A 23039-nucleotide genomic window follows, 5' to 3' on the forward strand; every position below is an offset into this window, starting at 1 on the left:
CGTCCAGCCTCGTCCCCTGGCGCCGGCGCACCTTTCAAGAGCTCCACTCCACACCTCCATACTCCAACCGTCCCTCACTCTCTCCGGTCCCTTGTGACGAGGTGTCTCCTCCCTCTCTCTGCCTGTGTATCTTCTATTCCTCCCTCCTCTCTATGCAGAGCAGCGAAGCGTTCCGTTCATTTATTCATTTCCTAACCCAGTGCCCCTGACCCGTCCTCGGGAGGCTGCAGGTATGTCTGGTGGCGAGGAGATCGTCAGCCCTTCCCTGCACCCACATCCCTCCTTCCCTCCTTCCCTCCTTCCCTCCTTCCCTCCTTCCCTCCTTCCCTCCTTCCCTCCTTCCCTCCTTCCCTCTTCGTCTCCCAGTAGTATTTTTGTGGGTCATCGTGTTCCTGTGTTTAAGTCTCTGTGTTCTCTGTCAGACAATCTTCACAAACACACACACACATTCCCGACGACACTGTGCACGATGCTTTTGTGCTTTCTTGCACTGGTTTGACTTGCAAAACATGTGTGTATGTGTGTGTGTGTGTGTGTGTGTGTGTGCATATACAGTATATCTCCTGAGAGCTGATTTCATTCATGCCAGCTTTTTTGTTCGAGTTCCCCCAGAGTTTCATATGAAGAACTTGTGAGAGGGTTATCCAGAACCCACACCAGAAGACAACCGGGCAGATCTCAGGTCCATTTCATCACTTGTGACAATCACAGGGACATTGTTGATTGAGAGGCTTACTCTGACAAGTTCAGAGTCTCACCAGGTTTCATTTTAACTAACTACTCAAGACCAGATTAGATGAAATCAGGGGAGACAAGACCCCATTATGTCAGATCTCATAAAATAAGCTAAGTTATGAATGATGCAACTCAAGTATTCAATCTGCCTCTAGCTGTAGACTATCAAGGAAAACTGCAGGCACCAATGCCAAAACAGTAAAATACAATCCATCTATTCATATCAAACCTTTAAACAAAATTACAGTCAAAACCGAAGGCTTGATGCCCAAATGTTTCTCACTTGTTTCAAGTTTAGTACTAATAATCCTGATAATAAAGGCGTTAAAAGGAGATCAGGAAGCCTTCCTGCCATGTTTGTAGAAACTCCAGCTTTCTCCTGAAGTTGATCTATTATTATAATACATGTATTAGAGCCGCTTCAACTGAAGCACAGATTGAATATATTAATAATGAACGCTATGTGGCTGACGGAAATAATTACTGAAGGTGACATATTTGGACAGAATTCAGTCGGCTTTTTTTAATGATTATTGGCAGACTTCTTGTTATTCATTATATTTGGAGCTAACTCCTTCAAATGAAGCAGGGTTTTATTTTGGATTAGAAAACAGTGATTTTTAACCAAATGTTAAGTTGTAGTAACACAGAGTTCCTCTCTTTTGTAATCAGCTGCTTTGCTTTACAAAACAAGATTATGCTTCGTCACCTAATAACTGATGATACGATGAAGACAACATTGTGACTGGAGAATGACACGTTACGAGCTGTGACAAAACCACTTCCCCTTTTTTCTGCACCGCCTGTAAATCACAAGACAACAACACGTGTGTAGAAAGGTTCCATCAAGCATGTCGTCATCTGAAAAACCTCAACCCTGCATGACTAGGCTGAGTCCGACAGAAGAACAAATCCCTTTTTTTGCTCCAGAGCTGAGGTCGTGCAATAACAGCCTGTTTGTCACGCAGGCGCCGAGAGACTCATCGTTACCATCAGATTTTAAATATCACATAACACATTCTGCTTTGACACTAGGAAAGCTCCTCTGAGGGTGAATCTGAATAAAGAATGGAAATGGGATATATAGAAATCTGACAACTGATTTATCCTAAACATTATTAATTGACATGGTTATGAAGCACTTACATTTATCTTCAAGGAATCAATTGAATAACAGGAACATTGAATTACATGAATGTGACCAGGAGGAATGAGGAATCTATGTGACGCTGCAGAGTTCACACACACACGTGTCGAGCTCAGCTTGCTCCTCCGCGGCTTCGACCGATCTCATTTGCCTCGACAAAGGCATCCGTTGACGACAGTGTTCCTTTGTGTCACAAGATGTAAGAGACCGAATCAAAATGTTCTGCATTGCAACTATGAAACTTCAGCCTCGCTCTCCACCAGACAACAACAGCACTGCTCAGTTCCCCCCCTTTTCAATGAATCATTGTGAATCGTCCAGTTGCTTTCCCCTGGTCAGCTGACTTTCATCATGTCAGTGCGGGTCAGAGGCAAATGCTCTGTCATTCTGCCCGACAACACGATTACTTGTTTATTATACGGTTATTTTCAATTAGTGACAGATTACGTGTCCCAGAGTGACATTGAGCTTTTTCCTCAATTCCATAACTGAGTTAGAGAAGGGCCTCTTGTGCAAAACAAAAACTCTCGGCCACACTGTGATACTCAGTTGACAGTGTCCTCAATGAACTGGTTCCTGGTTTGTAAATAGATTTTTTACTAAATTCAAATTATTTAATTATTTAATCATTGAAAATAAACAAATCTAACAAGCTATTACCAGAGTTATTTTGAGTTAAATCTAAATTTACGATTTGCTTTGTTAAAAACTAAATGGAGCATTTGTGGCATTCAACCTAAAAATAGTAATAATATAAATATAAACTATATCAACTGCTTTTTACATATAGTGCAGTGTCTGTTCTTGCATGTTTGGAACGTTCTGATCTCGGTTTCAATCTGATAAGGTGAAGTGAAAATGATCAAACTTCAAAATGATCTCACAGCGATTTGGCCCTACGGTTTGACCAAGTAACCGACCACTGCTGGAGAAGAAGGATGTGGAAGACGACTTGTTCAAGTTAGTCCACAGACTGAAGGCGCACTGACAGCTACAGACCACAGGTCACTCGTTTATAGATATTTTTATTAATATGGAATGTATCATCATGTGTCCAAATTGCTCCAAACTCTGCACTGGGCTCTAAACAATATGCATAACAACTGGGAATCTGACAGACAGACAGACAGACAGACAGACAGACAGACGGACAGACAGACTGGTTTGTGATGCAACTTACTTCATGACAACATCACCTCTGCAGGGAAGTGAGAAATCAACTGACACTCTGTCTGTCCACTCACCACTGAACCCGCACAACATTTCAACAACAAAGTTATTCTACTACACTGCCTCCTGTCTATTAAGTGAGTGTTTAATTGCTTACTGAAAGCTGCCACAGCAAGCATGAGTGTGACCACGATGGAGACCCAGGACACCCAGAGCGCCTTCTTCCTGTAGTTCTGGGCCTCGTGGGGCTTCAGGCGCATACTGCTCTCCAGGAGACCTGCAGAAAACCACATATAAACTCTGTTACAAACACAGTTCCTCCTTTGTGTTCCGTAGCACTTGTTTTATTTCACGCCTCATTCATTGATTAAATCAACAGCAACTAATGCTGATATATGTGATTATTTGAGTTACAAGGCTGAAAGAAGTACAAGGCTCCTCTTCAGTCTTGAGCTGTCAGTAGTTGGTTACTTGAAAAAGAGTTGAAGGTGTAAAGCTTGTGTAATCCTGGAGACCCACAGAGCAGTTAGAAACTTTAACTACGTGTGTTCTATTAGCAAATTGAGTAAACACCATGATCAAAATAATGCTTTATTCAGATTAAGGTAAAGAGTCAGATCATCATTGGTGTCCATGTAAACATAGTCATCAAATTGAAGATCTTGTCAGTTGGTATAACTATATGCTGGCTTCTGGATCAATGACATAAAAAACGCCCAGTTACCTTGAATAGGGGTTTGAACATTTTGGGTAATGTTAGTACACATGTCAAAAATACATATGTAACATGGGCCTAGTCGGTTTTTTGACATTATAATGACATATCTTTGAGGTCTGCCTTTAATTGTGAGCCAACCTAAGCAGCTCTTTCAGGCGCACTCCACCTTTCACAGACTAAACAAAGTCCAAGTTTTTCTTACATTTCCTAATGACTCCAGAAAACCATGTTTCTGTGTGAGAAGACTTTGCCTGAGGTCACAGAAGAAGCAGCCCAAATTCTCAGCTGCCTCAAGCTGTTCCATTATCATGAAACATGAGGCTGACTGCACATTCATGTATTATTTATAAGCCTCAACTTTTATGTCCAAAAGAGCTTTTAATGCTATCACATTTTTTTTACAGAAATGTTTCTCTGGAGTCACCTGTGTTTCTTTTGCGGCTACGAAAACAGGCAGTGAATTATAGGAATTGATGCCGAGGGAAAACTTCTTAGCTTTGAACCGACTAAAGCAAATGTTTCAGATGTAATCCAGTAATCGTACTTGGGGATTACTTGAGTACTTTAATGTCTGCTTTGAAATTCAATGAAAGGAAATTCAAAACTATATTTGTATTTAAAGCGAGGTTTCACATAAAAGTTATATTTAAGCAATTGTTTTGAAGATAAAGAGATTTTTAAAAAATTGTGTGTAAGGGGGAATTTGCTCTGTGAACAGTGTGCGTCATGGACATGGCATCATTCCATGAGCAACTGCTGATTAGGTCACATGATTGCCCTGTAAACTGCTTCTCTTAGGACCCAACTGATGACAGAGTTAGTTTCACAAGGGCCAAATTATACAATTTTAAGTTAAAAAAGAACCATCATGTTTTAATACTTATAAATTCGGGGGGGGGGGCACAAAAGATGCATGGAAGAATTTCAAAAGAATGTGTTAAGCACATTTCCCAGTAGCATGTGTTTTTTAGACCCTCCCTGCCAGGTAAACTCCCTCGCCACCCGGTGGGGAAGAGAAGAGTGAAATGAGGAGTGACAGAGAAAGTCAGGTAGGAAAAGTAGAAGAAGAAAGTAGGAGAGAATAAAGAAATGAGATGTGGGGAAAGCAGATGAAGGAGAAGAAGAGGAGGAGGAAGTGAGAACAAGAGGAGGAAAGGAGGGCGAAGGTGCCCTGCAGCAGGTGTAGCCTCGGGTAATGTGAATTCACAGTTCTGTTTTTTACGGGTGAAGTTTACGGTCAGAAGAATCTTAACACTTTTCTTTCAGTTGTTACTGGTTGTTTGTCCTACAATGAAAGAAGAAATCTCAAATAAATTGAATATATATTTTTATAACCAGTCATGACAATGCTTCTCCTCTTTCAAAGGTTATATTACTATCTTTTATTATCCAATTGAATCAATTATGTCAGCAGTTTATTTTGTAAACAACCATAAAACATTATGATTAGGTCTTGTATGGTCATGCTCTGAGAGCACTGAATAAGGATGTTATATGTAATTTTCTGTGGATATTAGCATGGACTACCTGTGATAAAATATGAATATGAATGCACATAAATGATAAAGCAGATGAACAATTTGTTTTGGTCAATGTGTTATGCTTCTTTTTATCTCCAGGCAGACTTTGTTACCTGCAGGCAGCCAAACGCCTGCTGAATTGTGATTGGTCAAACCAGAACATGGAATCAGAAGACTTCCCCTCGCCTACAAATTCTGAATATTCACATGACAAATCTGTTTAGAGACATTAAAAGCCATGGCTGCTTCCTAAGGCTCGACTCCAACCCTGACCCTGTACACATTGGTGCCATTTCATCTGATTCAGGTTGGAAAAATAAAAAAAAGCCTCTAGCCTGATAAATACAGCATCACTATTATGTCCAGCTTGAGCAAGTGGAATTTGCTAAGGAAAACAAAACAATCACGGCAGTGAAATTTTGGTCGTACTATCCAGGTCATTATCAGCTGGATTATAACACAAAAACTATTACACATTCCCCAATAGAGGCTCCTCAAAAACTTTCAGAGTTAAAACGTATTAGACAAACTGGCTAAGCAGCTGTGTGTGTGTGTGTGTGTGTGTGTGTGTGTGTGTGTGTGTGTGTGTGTGTGTGTGTGTGTGTGTGTGTGTGTGTGTGTGTGTGTGTGTGTGTGTGTGTGTGTGTGTGTGTGTGTGTGTGTGTGTGTGAGGGCATGGTGGAGGGAGGTAGTGAGACAGCATTGCTCACATGATCCGAGGCTGGGGGATCAGACAGAAGGCATGTGCTCAACATCTCCTCACACACTCGCTCAATGTAACAAACACAGGCAGGGTTGTGTGGGCGAGTCAGTGTGAAAATCTCTATGTGTGTGTGAGTGTGTTTCTCTCCTGACACTTGTCTCTGTCGCACCTTTCTTCTCTAAAAATAGTTTAACATCAGGCTTGTTGCTGTAAAGGCTGACTACACAGCTCATTTGCAAGAGGAAATCTTAGACCAGCTGATAGTGTTCTACTGGTTCACTTCCCACAGGGATGGTGACTAGGCCATCATGCTTTTGTGGTACAGGACCCAAAACTCTGGGTTAGGGTTAGAACACTGGGGTCAGAACTCTGTTACTGGTTTTAAACTGCATCTTAAACCTTTCTCTCTGGGTGGATTATAATTCATTTATTTTTATTCAATTTTATCCTTGTTTAATCTTCCCGTGAAACACTAACGTTGTTAAGAAAAGTGAAATATCATAAAGCTTATTATTGTGAACCAAATTGCCTGATGTGGGGAAAAGGTTTCTATAAACAAACTCGGACTGACAAAGTTAGAACAATGTTCACCAGGCAGAACAGCTTTGATTAAAGATGCCATTGAGCTGCATTGAATCCGTGGGTTTTGGAAGTTGATTCGTGAGAAGATATTTAACACGCAGACAGAAATTAAACGAAAGCATTTTTTTCCCCCTTAAATTCTTCATTCCAATCTGCATTGATGATTTATCGTGTGGCCACATGGTGTGTAGTTTGACTCCAGCTATTAGACATGTCTAAATCCAATTAGCACCATTAGCTGCCATAAAACTAAACACAAACACCATTTCTGTTTTCTCATAACAGGCTCAAGCACTTAAGTATACAGGCTACGGTTTGATTACAGTTTATTAAGCGTCAGCTTGATTAAAACAGTGAACAGCTTCATTACCATGTCACTTATCCACTGAAATCTGATCCAGTAAACATACAGTGTATCTTATAAACACAATTAAATCTCTATATCAACCCACTTAGTGTTCATTGTATAACAGAGGGCCTCTGATTAATATGCAGTTTGGAATGTTTTGTTTCATGGTTTTATGTTTATTAGATGATGAATGGGATTATGTTAGGGGGGGAAACCACACATGCACATGTGTTTAAGCAAATGTGGATTTGCAGTTGAGGGTTCACATGTGATTAGTATTATAATTTAGCCCTAAAGCAGACTGGGTGCCTCATGGGTGCAGGTTCTAAGGGACATGCAGTGAAAATCCCTCCAGGCAACTTTGTCCCCCACAGGGGATCAAGTTGAAGGGAGGTATAAGAATGAATCAATGGATGAATGGATGAGGGAAACAATTCAACAGCTCTGGATCCTGCTGATGTCAGACTATCATCAATTATTCAAGTAAGAGAAGCGTAAAAATATCTCACAGGGCTATACAAAAAAAAAGAAATAGGCTACCACTTGCACCCCTCCACCCTCCACCCATCACAGGTTCACAGCCATAAGTTATTTGTTTAAAGTCAAATCCAAACAGAGAAGACAAGAGCTGGATGAAGTTACCTTCTCCCTCCACGCTGTCTGTGATTTTCATCTCATGGCCGGTGGTGTAGGGCTCGGACTGCCCGGGGCTCCTGGCTTGTGGCTGGTGATGGTTCTGGTGGTTCTGGTGGTGGTTGTTGCTGAAGCCGTCCGGGGCGCACTGGCCGTTCCGCACCGTGCCATCCACCACAGTCGAGTCCGGGACGGGGTAGGACTCCTGAGGGTCTGTCATGGTTGCAGTTGTTGGTTTGTGTTGACGGGCTCAGGAGTGCAGAGGTCTGGGGAAGGTTGAAGAAAACAAACTGAACTCAGAGGCTGCAGGATGGATTCACAGCAGCCATCCAGCGCGTCCGGCTCCAAGCCACCGGGTTCCACTGCAGTTGCGCAGAGGAGGAAGAGGAGAGATGGCGCTGAGGGAGGATGGAGGAGGGAGGTGGGGGGGGGGGGGGGGGGCAGAGGGTCGCTTTCTCCGGCAGCAGCAACAAACAAAAAAAGAAAAAGCAACTCCGTCCCTTGTGGAGTGGGATGAGCGAGGAGAGGCGGTTTTAACCCGAGAGCCGCTTTGAGACGCTTCACGGTTTGATGCTGAGATAAACTGCTGAGATGCGCCGTGAACGAGACAGGCGGTGCCAGCAAGTTTTTTTTTCCTGTCCTCCTCCTCCTCCTCCTCCTCTTCCTCCTCCTCCTCCCCATCTTCCCTCTCTCCTCCTCTCTCTTATCTCTGCACCCCATCCACTCAGATGTCTGCATGGAAACTGTCATCAAGTGTCACACACTTCTGGTTTATGTCATGTAGTTATCTAATAATGTCACATAAGCACTTTTTTTATCAGTTTCTTTATGTAGTAGTGGGTTGGGCCTGTAGGTGTACATCGGTTTTTCGTGGTGAATTCGTCCTCAAGTCCTATAATCTCCTGGTTGATTATCGCTAAATCTGAGAAATCAAACGTTTTCACCTGCCTGCTGCCCTCTCTCATACTGGGTTTATTAGGCTGCAACATCAGCCACGGCAAAGGCAGGGCTGTGGGCATGTGAGAAGAACAAGAGTTATAGTCTTGTGTATTTTCAATTCTTTATTACTCAACAAAGAGATTACGATGACATCAATCTACAAAAACAAAAGCACAAAGTGAAAACCATATACAAAAAATAAACAAATAATGCAGTTTAATGCTAAGTGGATCACTAAAAGTAGAATACAATTTGAAATATTTTCTAAAATGTGAACCCTTCATCTTATCGGCTTCACTTGTGTCATGTGTGTTTATATTGGGCGAGGAAAGTTATTTTGTTTTGAAAAGTTTTGAGCTTTTGTTTTTATTATAAGACCTCTGAAAAAGCTGTCATGTAATACATAAAAAAATAACCACAGTTAAGTAAGTCATTCACAATTACATAAAAGCAAAAAACATTGACTCAAATCTTCATTGCAGATAAACAAGGGAAGATGAACACAAAGTTTTGTAACTCTGCACCATGGACTGTTTATTAAAAAAGCTGAGAACGGTAGAACGGTTTGAGGAGGACTCACTAATGAAAATGAATAATTCTGAAGTAGCTCCAGAGCATCAACACAGGACAATAGAATGTTCGAAACATGCAGGTTTGCTGAATGGAACAAAGCTTGGTGTCTACCAGTGGATTTACATTCATGAACATGGAATTTTTCTATTTTAATGACAAAATGAATCATACAATCTTCCAAACCACATTTTTTTCCAAAACAACACAAAACCTTTGACAAACCATTCATATATGAAACTAGACAAATGTTGCCATCAATTCAGGGACGTATCAGTGTCAGTGGTGAGTAAATAATGACGGCTCGAGATAGCTCACCTTGGTTAATATCAGCTACAAGCCTTTAAACAGCCCTGTCAGACTCCCTGCTTGTTTTATAGATTAGTTAATAAATGACGAGGTTGTCCCAGCAGGCATTAACCTGTCGGTCACTGGTTACAGGCTGAGGGCGGGGAGAGAGTTTGCTTCCACACTTAGCTGAAGAATCCTCCTGCAGCAGACTTCTCAAGTTTTCCTGAGAGTAATCACAAGGATGAAGGTTGATATTCACAACCACATTTTACCAAAGGAGTGGCCCGATTTGAAGCAGGTAGGCACAAGCTCACTAGCCCTTTTTTTTGTTCCACCTCCAGCCTTGTGCCTTGACAGCACGTTGTTTATGGGCTGGAACTAATTGTGTGTGGCTCAGTGGCTCTAAGAACTCACCATTGTATCAGGTGTGTGTCAGGCAGAGCAACTCCTTGAATTCAGTGTTATTAAATAGCAGTAAAACAGACGTTTCCCGCTGGAGTGTCACCAAGGAGTTTAACCCCTCCCATAAGTCAGTGTTCTTTATGGATGGTTAAACCTGAATCAATAGATGGCAGCGGCCTTGCTCTATCTGATCCTGCGCTTACGTCTCTGTCATTGTGGAGGCCTGGCTCTAGCTAATGATTTCCTACATTTACTGCTGGACAGGAGACATGAAAACAGGGCCTGCTTCTTCCATTCTTTCTGCACCACATGTGCATTGCATGTCTGTTCCATCTATCTATCTATCTATCTATCTATCTATCTATCTATCTATCTATCTATCTATCTATCTATCTATCTATCTATCTATCTATCTATCTATCTATCTATCTATCTATCTATCTATCTATCTATCTATCTATCTATCTATCTATCTATCTATCTATCTATCTATCTATCTATCTATCTATCTATCTATCTATCTATCTATCTATCTATCTATCTATCTATCTATCTATCTATCTATCTATCTATCTATCTATCTATCTATCTATCTATCTATCTATCTATCTATCTATCTATCTATCTATCTATCTATCTATCTATCTATCTATCTATCTATCTATCTATCTATCTATCTATCTATCTATCTATCTATCTATCTATCTATCTATCTATCTATCTATCTATCTATCTATCTATCTATCTATCTATCTATCTATCTATCTAAAGTACATCTGATTCATGTTATCAGGTCAAAATCAATATCAATGTTTATACAAAGTGGAGAACATCATGAATCACATTTTTTCTGAGCTGCGGAGGTCTGAGGTCTTATGATCTTTAAAATGATATTATGGTTAACTTCTTATCCACTTTACTGTTACACATTTATATCACTGAAGACAGAGACATTTTAAAAGTGAAAAGGTCTAAAACCAACTTAACATTTTGAAAAACTCAAACCTCTCAACTATCTCTTAAAGTAAACTCAGTGTTTCTTATCTGCAGGAATATGCAATGAGGCTTTACCGACTCTATTGCTCACATAGATCATTTTGTGGCTGCATCTGTATGCAAAAGAGACGGCAGCTGCAGTTGGGATTCCGGGCTGTCGATGTGGAAATTCCTCTTGAAATAAGATGATACAACACACTCAATAGAGACTTTCCAGTGCACAAGGAAACCCAAACCATGCTGTCTTTTATACATATATTTCACATCATGGATTAAATACATCAGATGTGCATTGTAATGTGTGGTAATGTGTCTTTATTATGCAAAATGTAATAACTGCAGTCTTGCATGTGTTTCAGAGGTATGGATATGATGGGTTTGTCCAGCTTCACCACCACTGCAAGGTGAGTAAATGTGCAGGCAGGTACACATATACAGAAAGGGCAAAGGAGCCCTTATGCAACTGTACTGTACTGTACTGTACAGGCACACAGCAGATTCTGCTCCCGACTTCAGCCTACCCTATCGACAGTGTGAGCAGCTGCAGAACGCTGCACGGTGTCCCTGCATCAGCAGAGAGATTCACTTCAAACACAAACCGCAACACACCAGAACACACAGGAGTCTGACAGCTGAGGGGCCGATGCAACCTCAGCTGAATGAGCCGCCTGCTGCCACCATGTGGTTGTAATTTGACATTTTAGAAAAGTCCAAAAGTCAAAAGTAGTTTTAATGATTTAAAAAAAAGAAAAATTCAAAGGTTAAAATTGCAAAGAACAAGTGGAAAAATCTGCCAAAGTGTCTGGACTATAAAAGAGAGACAGGGAAATTGTTAATTGCAGTAAAACATGGTGGTACGTTGTGTTCCAGGGTGAAGCCGATATGATGAAGGATGGGAAGCTGTTCCGAGTGATTGATGAAAACTGCTGGGATGCAAATGCTCGCATACGAGACATGGATCAACATGGTACATGCACATAGATGGAAACAAGTGCTGCAGCTTGTTGTCTGATGGATGACTAAAAATTATGTTTGTCTTCCTGATATTCAGGTGTGACAGTCCAAGCCCTGTCTACTGTTCCTGTGATGTTCAATTACTGGGTGAGTGAACTCTAAGTCAGAGCATAGTGGATCCAAAACAATGCAGGTAAAGAATTATGCTCAAGTGTTGAAACTATGGAGTGTGGTTCTCTCTGGCCTGAATTTCTTTATTCTGCAGTACTATGGTGGCTTTTATAATTGCCTTCAAAGCTGCAAAGATAAGAAAAGATAAAGCAAACGTGACTAAGACACATTATCGGCTTCCATGGATACATTTACCGATTCTAATTTTCATTGATGGGTTACAGGCCAAACCTTACGACACACTGGATCTCTGCGGCATTTTAAATGACGATTTGGCCCGGACGGTACGTAGCAACCCCAAGAGGTTTTTGGGCCTGGGAACGCTGCCCATGCAAGCACCCGACTTGGCCGTGATGGAGATGACTCGCTGTGTGAAGGAGCTTGGCTTCCCTGGGGTGCAGATTGGTTCACACATCAACGACTGGGACCTGAATACCTCTGAACTCTATCCCTTCTATGCTGTGAGACACATGCTTAATATCATATATGTGCTTATGTTGTAAAATAATGGCCCCGGTAACAGTAGTTGCAAATGTACATGTAGATGTGTATATTTGTGTATAGGTCAAGTTCTCGTTCATGGAGAAATACTTATCTTGCAGTGTGTCCTCTCAACAGGCAGCAGAGGAGCTGGGCTGCTCCGTATTCGTTCACCCATGGGACATGCAGACAGATGGGAGGATGGCTAAGTATTGGCTGCCCTGGCTGGTGGGTGAGGGAGATGGAGTTATATCTGATGCACTGTTATATCTGATGCACTTTTGATATTATTTATTTTTTGTAAGCGATGACAAGCTCACCTGCGCAAGCTGGCATATTTATGGTATATATCATTGTATTCATTTTTTTATTTAAATGTGTGACAGTTTTTCTTTTTATTGTTTTATTGTTGCTCTTTATATGTTGTGACACACTTTGTAACTCTGGTTTTGAAAAGATTTTTAGTAATATTATTATTAAGTAAAATGCCTTTTGATTTGACAATAATTCTGTCTTTACACCAATAAGACATTTCATCATAATGTGAATTTTGAAATTAAATTTTGTTGTCTCCTCCATCACAAAGGCATGCCCTCAGAAACAACCATGGCTATTTGCTCGATGATATTCGGAGGTGTCTTTGAGAGGTTCCCTAAACTGAAAGTCTGCTTTGCTCATGGAGGTACAGAACAGAAGAGAGTAGTTTACTAAAGCTACAACAGAAATAACATAAGCAATGAGCCTCTGTGTTGTTGTTTGACAGTGAATATGAACGGTTATTCATTATGGTTGCAGGTGGCTCTTTCCCATTCACCATTGGCAGAATTGAACATGGCCACACGGTCCGTCCAGACCTGTGTGCAGTCGACAACCAAATCAATCCACGGAAATACCTCGGGTCTTTCTACACTGACTCCCTGGTTCACGACCCCATCGCCCTGAAGCTGCTCATCGATGTTATTGGAAAAGTGAGCTTGGTTCCTGGTAGTTTCATCAGGAGTTGCTTCTGGAACAGCACATTATCCATACGAAAATGGCGTAGCACTAATAATTAAAGTCATACAATGATCTTCTGATGTGTGGAGGTAATCTTTTTCATTATAGTTGTTCTGCTGGTGACTGTGAATATTCCTGCTTTAAAAGGAAATTAAAAAAAACTCTACGCTGGAGACGTTTACATGTATTTCTCTTTCAGGAAAAAGTGATGCTGGGAACAGATTATCCATTTCCACTGGGAGAGCTTCAGCCAGGATCACTTATTGAGTCGATGGATGAGTTTGATGAAAAACTGAAGGTAACATTATTATACAGCTGTCAGGAATGGACTATATAACCAAACTGGAGGTAGAAATAGCTTGTCAAGAACAAAAAGATTTCAGCTGAAAAATGCCTTTAATCCTACTGACTTTCGAAAGGCAATATTGTAAATTAATGTTTGAATGAGTTTTAACCCTTTTAAATACTGTTCGCGAATCAATCTAATGTGCATCATTTTGTTTTGCAGGATAAGTTACTTGCTGGAAATGCGCTGGAATTTTTGGGACTGAAACGAGAGCAATTTGAATAACATAAAGATCTGAAATATAACTGATACACTAAGTGATTCAGTGCAAATGCTTCATTCAGATGTGTATATTCCTAAGATTTAAAACAACCAATCTTGTTGTGGTTTGATATAATAAATTAATTAAGTATTTTGTGAATTGCCTATTGGTTTGATTTCAACATAAAACACCAGCACTTCTGGGCAGTACTACTGTGTAAGAATGCATGGGATCAGAATTCACAATGCAGATTTCACACTGTAATGATAAATGTACAGATTGTTTTCCCTCTCTGTTAGAAGTCATGCGTAAAATCACTGGTCTCTATACATTTAATTATAATTAACTGTGAATGACCACGAGGCTGTCAGTCACTACACCATACCTTAACCCTGGAACAACTGGATTACCATCAGCAGATCATTTCTTTTTCTAAACTTCATGAGACTAATCACTGTTCATAATGTGATAATTTGCTTGTTACAACTACACTTCATTTACTAGGAATAAACAAATGCATATGCTTACATGAGTAAATCAGAGTGGCAGTTATACAATCAACAAATGGCAGACTTGACTCAATTAGAGTTGGCTTTGACAACATGCTCTAGTTCAAAGAAGCCATACAATGATTCCTCTTAAAGTTATGCTCTAGCATCACGATAAACTCAGCTGATAGAGCAAAAAAATTTTTTCTTGTGTAGTGAACCAAAATAGCTTAATAATCCGACATTCAGATTTGAATTTATAAACAGTCTGTAGGGGAAATTGCTAAATCAATTTTTGCTTCATACATATACACAATAACAATATGTCCAAGTTATGAACTACTCTTTGTTTGTAAGTTAGAAGCATTACCAAAAAACAACAACTATTGGATCAATCACCATGAAGCTTGTGGAATGAATCAGGGAAGAACCTATTAAAAATGTCGGTGTCAATGCAGATCATGGGCTGATCCAGAAGTACTATTTAACTTCCTTTAACATTGCGAAACAGGGATATTTTTTTAATGTGTCCCAGGAAATAATTGAAGAATCTTATCTTAAGGGAACTGATGGTGTAGGTATGTCCTCTTAAACTCAATATTTTATTATTGATTGTAAACGGTCAATACAAACCTTATACATTCCCATCAAAGGAGAGTAAACACGATGTTGCTCAAATTTAAATTAACGCATAAAATAACGAAGGACAACATTATGGAGGACCATACATGACTTGACTATAAATAAAAAAAGAAATAAATGTATAAATAAATACAGAAATAAATAAGTAAATAAATACAGAAATAAATAAATAAATATGGAAATAAAAACAGAAATGTCTAAATAAATGTCTTAAATATATTTCCACATATATTATACATTTATTTATTTCTACTTAAATAATGTATGGTCCTTCATACAACATAAGACCAACTACTGTTTCAAAATCATTTCCTCAACCCTGCACGTGGGAGTCACAGAACATGTGGACCACGGCCGAACCATCGAAGAAGAAGAAGAATCGGTTTCCTGTGCGACGCCTACGTCACGTCCGCTCTGTCGGTGCCCAATGCCCGAGTGAATGTCGGAGAGCAATGGCGGCGTGCCGGGGATCCTCGTCCAAGTGGTTTTTCACCCGGGAGCAGCTGGAGAACACGCCTTCCCGCCGAGGAGGAGTCGAGCCGGACCGGGAGCTCTCCTACCGGCAGCAAGCCGCGAACCTGATCCAAGACATGGGCCAGAGACTCAACGTGTATCCTTTGTAAACAACCCCCCCCCCCTTCCTCCACTGGACCGGGGGCAGCCATGGCGCTAACGGCCGCAGCGGGCCCGTTATCGTTCGGCCTATTTAAACCCGGGCTCCGGGAGGAAGTTCCGACTCATTTTGCACTAGTGTGTCTTGTTTTTCACGTTTTGTTAGAATCACGTTACAGGAGAATGTCTTAACTGTGTCTCTCAGCGTGTGAATGTACCGGTTAGCTCAATGCTAACACAGCATGTTAGCTAGCTAGCTAGCTGGCGGTCGACGTCTGAAAGGCCGTTAGCCTTTAGCAGCTGTTTGCTAACTACTTGTACACTCGAGTGAAACCAGACTAACCTCCTCAGTCCCACATAACTTCTGTTAACAAATAACCACGTGCTCCATTTAGCAATCTAAGCTCACATTTATTTACTCCCTTTTCACATTGAGGAAACACACTTGTGGTTAGCATTAAGCTAAGTCACCGGCGGCTCCGCGTCTGTGGCTCGGCTGCAAACTTTTCTCTGCTGCGACCCTATCAGCAGTTTAGATAGTGCTGAGTGACTCAGTGATTTGTGTCTTATCTTGATAATGTAGCATATGGCTCAACATGTTCGCCACTGGAGTTTGTCACTGTCCACAATTCTCCTTAACTCCCCCTCCAGCTCTCAATTAACAATAAATACAGCCATTGTTTACATGCATAGATTTTATATGCACCACTCGTTCACCAAATTCCATAGAAATGTAAGTATTCTGCTGCATGATCATCAGCTTAGTATCAAATGTGATGTCAACTGTGACAGATATATCATCCCTTGCGTACAGATTGGCTATAGAATTGATTGTCTCGATGCTCTCACGCAGATAATATCTCCCACCACCTTATTCTTGGCTGCTAAAGTTGAGGAGCAACCCCGGAAACTGGAACATGTGATCAAAGTTTCACATGCTTGCCTAAACCCCCAGGAACCGCCTCTAGACACGAAAAGTAACGTAAGTTGGGGGAGCTCTGCAATTTTGTATGGTTGAAAGTTTTTCTTTTTTTTATCCTTTTCCACACGTGTCTTTCAAGTTCTCTCCGTGGTCATGGTTTCCCTGTGTACAGTTAAAAACTGGCTGTGTTACAATCCCTCGCCCCGCTCTAAGGGCCTTATGTTTTCTCATCTGGCCTGCGGTCGGTGTGTAACACACACTCGCACCGACGAGACGTAAGGCTAGCAGTAAAAACAAGCCTCTCTTTATGGAGTCCTGGCCATTTGAAATCAGATGTTAGAGGGAAAGATTAATAGACTCATTACAATTGTGTTGTAATGACTGTCTATCAAACTTCAGGCATACCTCCAGCAAGCTCAAGAGCTGGTGCTTCTTGAATCCATAGTGCTGCAGACCCTGGGTAAGTAGTGGTGACTGGAGTGGATGACTTGAGCGAGAGAGAGCACTTTTGTTTATCATAATCACAATCATCATTGTTTTACCATTATCAGTAAGGGAGTAGTGCTATTGATCACTGTTGAGTTTATTTGCCGCAGCCTGATAAGTGACTTGTTTTATCAGCTTCTGTTTGGGTATCCTGTCAAATGTGTATTTTCAAGGAATCATGTAAAGGTGACATGTCATTTACGTAATTGCCGTCATGAGCTTTGGTTCTGAATTAATTTTTATTGATCTCACTTTTTTCGTCAAACCTGTTTTTGCTCACTTATTGATTGCATTTGTTGAAATGTAATCCAGAATGAAAGTGCTCGCAGTTGAGTTTATTGCACTTAAGTTAACCATAAAGTTCCACTATTCACATTTAACACAAAGCTACTTACTTGAATCTGAATTGACGCCCTATTAAATGATTGCTAGATCCTAAGATGACATGTCACCTCCCAACTGTGCTTGTGTTGAACTCACCTGTCGTGTATTTTGTTCCAGGCTTTGAAATTACTATTGATCACCCACACACTGATGTGGTGAAATGTTCCCAGCTAGTTCGAGGTAGAGGCTTCCTTCTTTGCTCTTTGTGCCCTCTGGTCTTGTTTGTCCCACCTCAGATAAGGGTGGGGAGGGGGGTGAAAACCTTGCAGACTTAATGGCTACATGACCACAGGCCTTGTACTTTTGATGACCTTTTTTAGTTTGTTTGACATGGCACTTAAACAGCAACATTAACTCACACTTGATAAGGCCAACACGAAGATTGAATTATTTGGGTTAGGGGTCTTTTCCATTTCGGTTTCTCAGTGAGCTTTGCAGAAATTTAAGAGAATAAATAGTGTTCATCCTTAAACAGGTGCTATTTATAGAAAATCAAATCTTTAAATTAGTGCCTTGAACTTAGTTTCACTGTTTTACAAATCTTTGATTACATACAAGTGACAACTTGCCAAATGTAATATTTGTAAAATAATATCCTAATTTTAACATACAATAATGGGTAAAGCAATCAAATCATGCTACCCAGTTATCTTTCAGTTTTCCTTGCAAATTCAAATTTTGAAAAATCATCAATCGTTCTGTAGGTTTCCAAAAAGTTGCAACAGTGTTGTTCAATCTTGGTTTTGGCCTAATCACTTCAAGGAAAAGTTACTAAAGGCAAACATTCAGTTCCTGTCCTAATAATAGTGGAATGCTTTGTCTTGCAGAAATGCTAATCCCCTTTGCCTTTCCCTGTCTTTCTCTTTTTCTCTGTCTCTCACAGCAAGCAAGGATCTGGCTCAGACTTCCTATTTCATGGCTACCAACAGGTTGTTATCCTGCCCCTCCTTTGTTGCACTTTGACTGCACACCATAGCTTCCTGTAATGCAGGGTACCTTTTCGGTGTCCAACGGGCCCTACTTGCGCTGGTGGTTATTGGGACGCTTGCCTCTGCCCCAAAGCTTCCCTCCCTCGGTCAAAGGAAGCGGGCAGAATGGCTTGTAGCGTTACCGGCCCCGGTTGCAGTGCGGTGTATTGTACAAGGGACCATATGTTGGCACAGATGGGTTGAATGCAAGATGTGAAGTGTAGTGGTGCGCTTGAAACCCACTTGTTTGTTCGGTTGCCAAAAAGTGCATAAGTCTAAAAGAGAAAAACACTTTGGTAGCCTGAATAGCAGCTAAAGATTTCACGATGTAAACATTTCTCGTAGAGGTCCTTCCGGTAAGTACCACAAATTAATTTTTAAAATTTACCCTTTCATATCCATTTTTTTGAAAATGTTTTATCTCTACAGATATTTTCAACTATTGCAGTATGTGCTTTTCTAATTCCCTGCTCTAAAGATGTGACAAGAAAAACCAAAACGGGAACAAATATTAACATGCATAATATGTAATGCATGTAAGACATACATAAGGGATCTCTTGATACAGATACAAATACATATTTATCAATTATTCTAGTCAGGACAAAAGGTTTTTCTTGACACTTCTTTAAGTACAAAACTAGGTTCTTTAAAAAAAAAAAGAAGTTTATTAGCAACGAATTTGAAGAATTAGTTGGAAGTGTCTGGATGCTGACTGCAAATGGTGTTAGATGTTTTGACACTTGAGTTGGGTTGGGTACATTAACATTTCACATTTGATTTCAAGAAATGTAGCATTGCTTGCTACACAGATACACTACCACACAAGTATAAATGTTTAGGCTTTCCATAGATTCTGATTGACCTAATTATTTTTAATTAATTTGCTTGATTTTGTTTGGTACCCAACCCTACCCAAGAGTGAAATCTGCAACCTACTGACAAAATCATTGAGTTAGTCAAGGTGACATCCTTAATGATCGAATGGATTTTGGATTTGTGGAATAATGACATAGCTCTCTTTATGACTATTGTAATCCAGCAAACCAGACTCCAGGCATTGTTCTTGTCCTGTTGCACAAGGTTACCATCCAGCTTTAGATCAGATTACACTTTATTGTCAGAATCTCTTCTGGAATTTGTCTTGCATCCCAAGATGTCATTTGTCTCACATAAAGACAAACATGTTATCACACAACAGAACAAAACAAATTACCAAATCCCTTTGAAATGCAGTAATCTGAAGTTGCGGCTGCCCTTACTGTCGAACATGTACTGCGGTTTGCTTGAGATTCTTAAATTTAAGACTGCAAAAGTGTCTGAAATGATTGGAGTATTAACATTTATCTAAAAAAACAACCTTCGTGCTAATGTTGATTAACAGATGTCTATCTGGTTCACCAATTTTGAGCATGTCCTCCCCATGAGCAAAGAGCTGAACCATGTGGCAGGTTTAAACTCTGTGCAGCAGCACCTCATGTCTATATTTAACTGTCAAAACTTGGATGGTAGCCCCTTGTCAATTTGTATTTGTTATATTGGACGTAATATGAATATGTTGTACTTTCTTAATATGATAAATACTGGTTGATTCCAAAATCCTCTAACTCTATTTATTTAGAATTGTGTTAGTCATTTAACAGGGTTTTTAATCATAAGTTGTTGTGTTGACTATGATATTTAATGTGGAAAGTCTCCGCAATGAGTGCATGTACTTTAGAATGACTCTAGACCAGGCAGAACTGCTGTAATATTGTAGATGTTGATGTGTGGGACTTGCTAGATTTATGGCTTTAACATTGTCTAAAGCCAGACAGACCCACACAGAAGGGGTTGTAGGAGCATCATGTACAATGATGCAACTGTCACATGGGTGGCCTCAGGCTCAGTGTTTCACAAGGGGAAGACGACACTTAGCTAATACATGTGGCCCTTCACTCACTTCCATAACTTTAGTTTTTTATGTCCCAACAATTAAATCAGCAGTTCCTTAACACAAATCATTGTGTCACGGTGCAATTCAGTTATGTCCTGTTATATTACATGAAGTACTGCAACTGATTAGATGTCTCCTGTATTGTTGGGAGTTTGACATGACCAAGTTTAATGTATCAACACAATTAATTTCTGACCTTGTGCAACCAAAGCCACCAGAAAATTAAAGCCGTCTGCTCCCTCTTGTGTTTTTTTCTCTTTTCTCCACATGTTGGATCTATTGTGACCTTGCCTGGCCTCAACCAACTCCTATACCACACCTGATCGACACCTTTACATATGGAATTCATTCACTCCTACACACACTCTATGCTGGCACATTCCTTCACACATTATACAGCCTACACCTCACAACCTTCTGCCTCCAGTACAAGCCCACAGTAATCGCCTGTGTGTGCATCCATCTGGCGTGTAAGTGGTCCAACTGGGAAATCCCAGTTTCCACTGATGGGAAACACTGGTGGGAGTACGTGGACAGCTCTGTGACTCTCGAGCTGCTAGATGGTGAGATTAATGAGATTAACCTGTATTTAGCATGGTAAGGTTTTCTGTGTACATTAACCCAGGGAAAATTCAGATTAAAAATGTTTAAGTGTAAATCAGAGGCAATTGAATTGTTTACTTTAGCTGCGGAATATGAAGATGTCTGATGTCAACATTCATATCCTTGTAGAGTTGACCCACGAGTTCCTGCAGATTTTGGAGAAGACGCCCAGCCGTTTAAAGAGGATACGCAACTGGAGGGTAGGACATATTTTTGTACACCTAACCTTGCCCTTTAAACCAGCCAAAATAAAACGGTTAGGCAAAGATTTATACGTTTGCAAGATGCTACATGAGCAATTTGTATCACTGCTTTTTGTTAAAAGTCCTCGTCAGAGGGCTTACTTTGAACTGAAAATCTTTGCATGGCTTCAGAAATATATCTCTCTGCTCTCTAGGCAACACAAGCTGCCAAAAAGCCCAAGAGTGAGAGCTCCCAGTTGATGGACGGTACTTTTGTTGGGCCTTCCATGCTCGCAGACCAAAGTGATGCCCTACTGGCTGGAAGTTTTTCCATGCCTGAGGGTGCTACCATGTCCCTGGACGCATTGGCCGGCACCTATAATCCTGCTAGCCACAGTGAGTGGCCCCAGGGCAAACAGAGCCAAGCAGGGTACCCTTCCACCTGTATAAAACAGGAACCCATCAGCATCCTCCTCCAAGAGCAGACACTGTCTTTGCAGAGCGCCTCTTCCTCGTTGCTTCAGCACCCACCAATAAACATAAAGACTGAAAAAACAGTGGACTTTAACCCTGTCAAACAGGAACAAAAAGGAGCTGGTGGAGCGGGTAAGCACCAGATACCTCCTCAGTCTTCATACCCTCCACCTCAGCCATCTCCTGCTCCAAAGCTTTCTCTGGACAAATACAGAGAGAAACTTGCTGCAGAGCAGGCTGTCTCAGGGCAGAAACGCCGGCAGGAGCAGCATGGAGGAGCAATGGATTGTGATGTTAGGGGAGAAATGTCGTCTTCCTCCTCTGCTACCTATGCACCATCATCTGTGAGCCAAGTAGAACATAGAAAACATTCACACCAGACGTCTCATGGTGGCCCTGGCAGCACTACTGCCTCCCCATTGAAAATTAAAGTCCCCTCCTCCTTAACTTCAGGGCAAGAAAAACGTCATCACAGTGACAAACGGGACAAAGCTCTGCTCAAACTCCGCCTGGCTGTGCCTGGGTCTGGCGGCAGCTCCCAGCTGGATAGAAGTGGACAGCCCATCAAAGACGAGCTTAAGATGAAGATAAAAGTTTCATCATCGGATTGCCACAGCTCATCGGATGAAGGCATGGCCGCCACCAACAACAGCAAGAGTAAACATTCCAGCCCGCTGGTGAGTAAGGAGAAACATCGTGGAGGGGAATACAACCTCCATCGCCATCACAAGCACAGTCATCCTCACACGCACAGTGGCAACGGGCGAGGAGGTCCAGAGGGCCCCGGTGGTGGGGGAGGCCTCCTGCGGGGAACTCCAGGACCGCTCGCCATGGAAGGCACGACACTGGCTCAACCTGGTTCCACCATGCGCAAGAGGGCACACCCAGAGGTCGGCCACAACCACCACCCTCCCTCCTCATCCTCCACTTCCTGCTCAAAAGTGAGCAAAATCTCCAAGGGTGGCACTGGTGCTGCAGGTACTTCATCTTTTTCTTCCTCCTTTTTCCCTCCTTGCTCCTCTCCTGTACTGCAGTGTGTCTCATCTGGCTTGCAGCTCTTTGGCTAACCTCCCTCCCTCCCCCCCTCCTCTTCCTTATTCTTGTTTCTGCTCCTCCCCCTCCTGTCACACCCAGGTGGGCTGCGGACCTCTCAGCAGTACCCTCCTCCTAGTGAATCGCCACACGAAGTGGGAGAGCAGAGACACTGATTCCACCACTCTGGAGCTATGACCACCACGTGGAGATGGAATGAAACCACCCACAATTGAGACTTTATAGACTATGCTTACCTCCTTGTCAAGTGCCCTAGAAAAATAACTATCTAATCACGAGACCTTTATTGAAAGGCAGAAAAATCATAACTCCATGCAAAGTATTGTTCAAATTCTCAGTTCCTGACAGATGACAAAGAAAAAAATGCTTCCTGACTGTCATATTT

General features: G+C 41.3%; 3 protein-coding genes and 1 pseudogene across 3 annotated transcripts in view; 3 read left to right on the forward strand and 1 right to left on the reverse strand.

The window, feature by feature from the left end:
* The window catches only part of LOC133022114 (transmembrane protein 163a-like), a 46497-nt gene extending 38720 nt beyond the window's left edge, over positions 1 to 7777 (reverse strand). The window contains exons 1-2 of the mRNA XM_061089123.1: positions 7567 to 7777; positions 3210 to 3329 (exon numbers count right to left, since the gene is read on the reverse strand). Coding sequence (XP_060945106.1) covers positions 3210 to 3329; positions 7567 to 7777 — 331 coding nt within the window. The remainder of the gene's footprint in view (positions 1 to 3209; positions 3330 to 7566) is intronic.
* Positions 7778 to 9502: 1725 nt separating this feature from the next.
* acmsd (aminocarboxymuconate semialdehyde decarboxylase) lies at positions 9503 to 14063 on the forward strand. Its single transcript, XM_061088322.1, has 10 exons — positions 9503 to 9655; positions 11115 to 11159; positions 11626 to 11722; positions 11807 to 11856; positions 12105 to 12341; positions 12499 to 12592; positions 12947 to 13042; positions 13156 to 13328; positions 13556 to 13654; positions 13865 to 14063. Exons 1-10 carry the CDS (start codon positions 9599 to 9601, stop codon positions 13925 to 13927), a joined length of 1011 nt encoding a protein of 336 aa, XP_060944305.1. The 5' UTR covers positions 9503 to 9598; the 3' UTR covers positions 13928 to 14063.
* Positions 14064 to 15465: 1402 nt separating this feature from the next.
* Positions 15466 to 20811, forward strand: LOC133021210 (cyclin-T2-like). The gene is made up of 7 exons (XM_061087973.1): positions 15466 to 15644; positions 16298 to 16379; positions 16500 to 16628; positions 16968 to 17028; positions 17556 to 17618; positions 18322 to 18762; positions 20742 to 20811. The coding sequence occupies exons 1-6, from the start codon at positions 15487 to 15489 to the stop codon at positions 18399 to 18401; spliced, it is 573 nt and encodes a 190-aa protein (XP_060943956.1). The 5' UTR covers positions 15466 to 15486; the 3' UTR covers positions 18402 to 18762; positions 20742 to 20811.
* LOC133021289 (cyclin-T2-like) lies at positions 20575 to 22831 on the forward strand (annotated as a pseudogene).
* The last annotated feature ends 208 nt before the right edge of the window (positions 22832 to 23039 follow it).

Source organism: Limanda limanda, chromosome 16 (assembly GCF_963576545.1).
Source record: "Limanda limanda chromosome 16, fLimLim1.1, whole genome shotgun sequence".
Lineage (NCBI taxonomy): Eukaryota > Metazoa > Chordata > Actinopteri > Pleuronectiformes > Pleuronectidae > Limanda > Limanda limanda.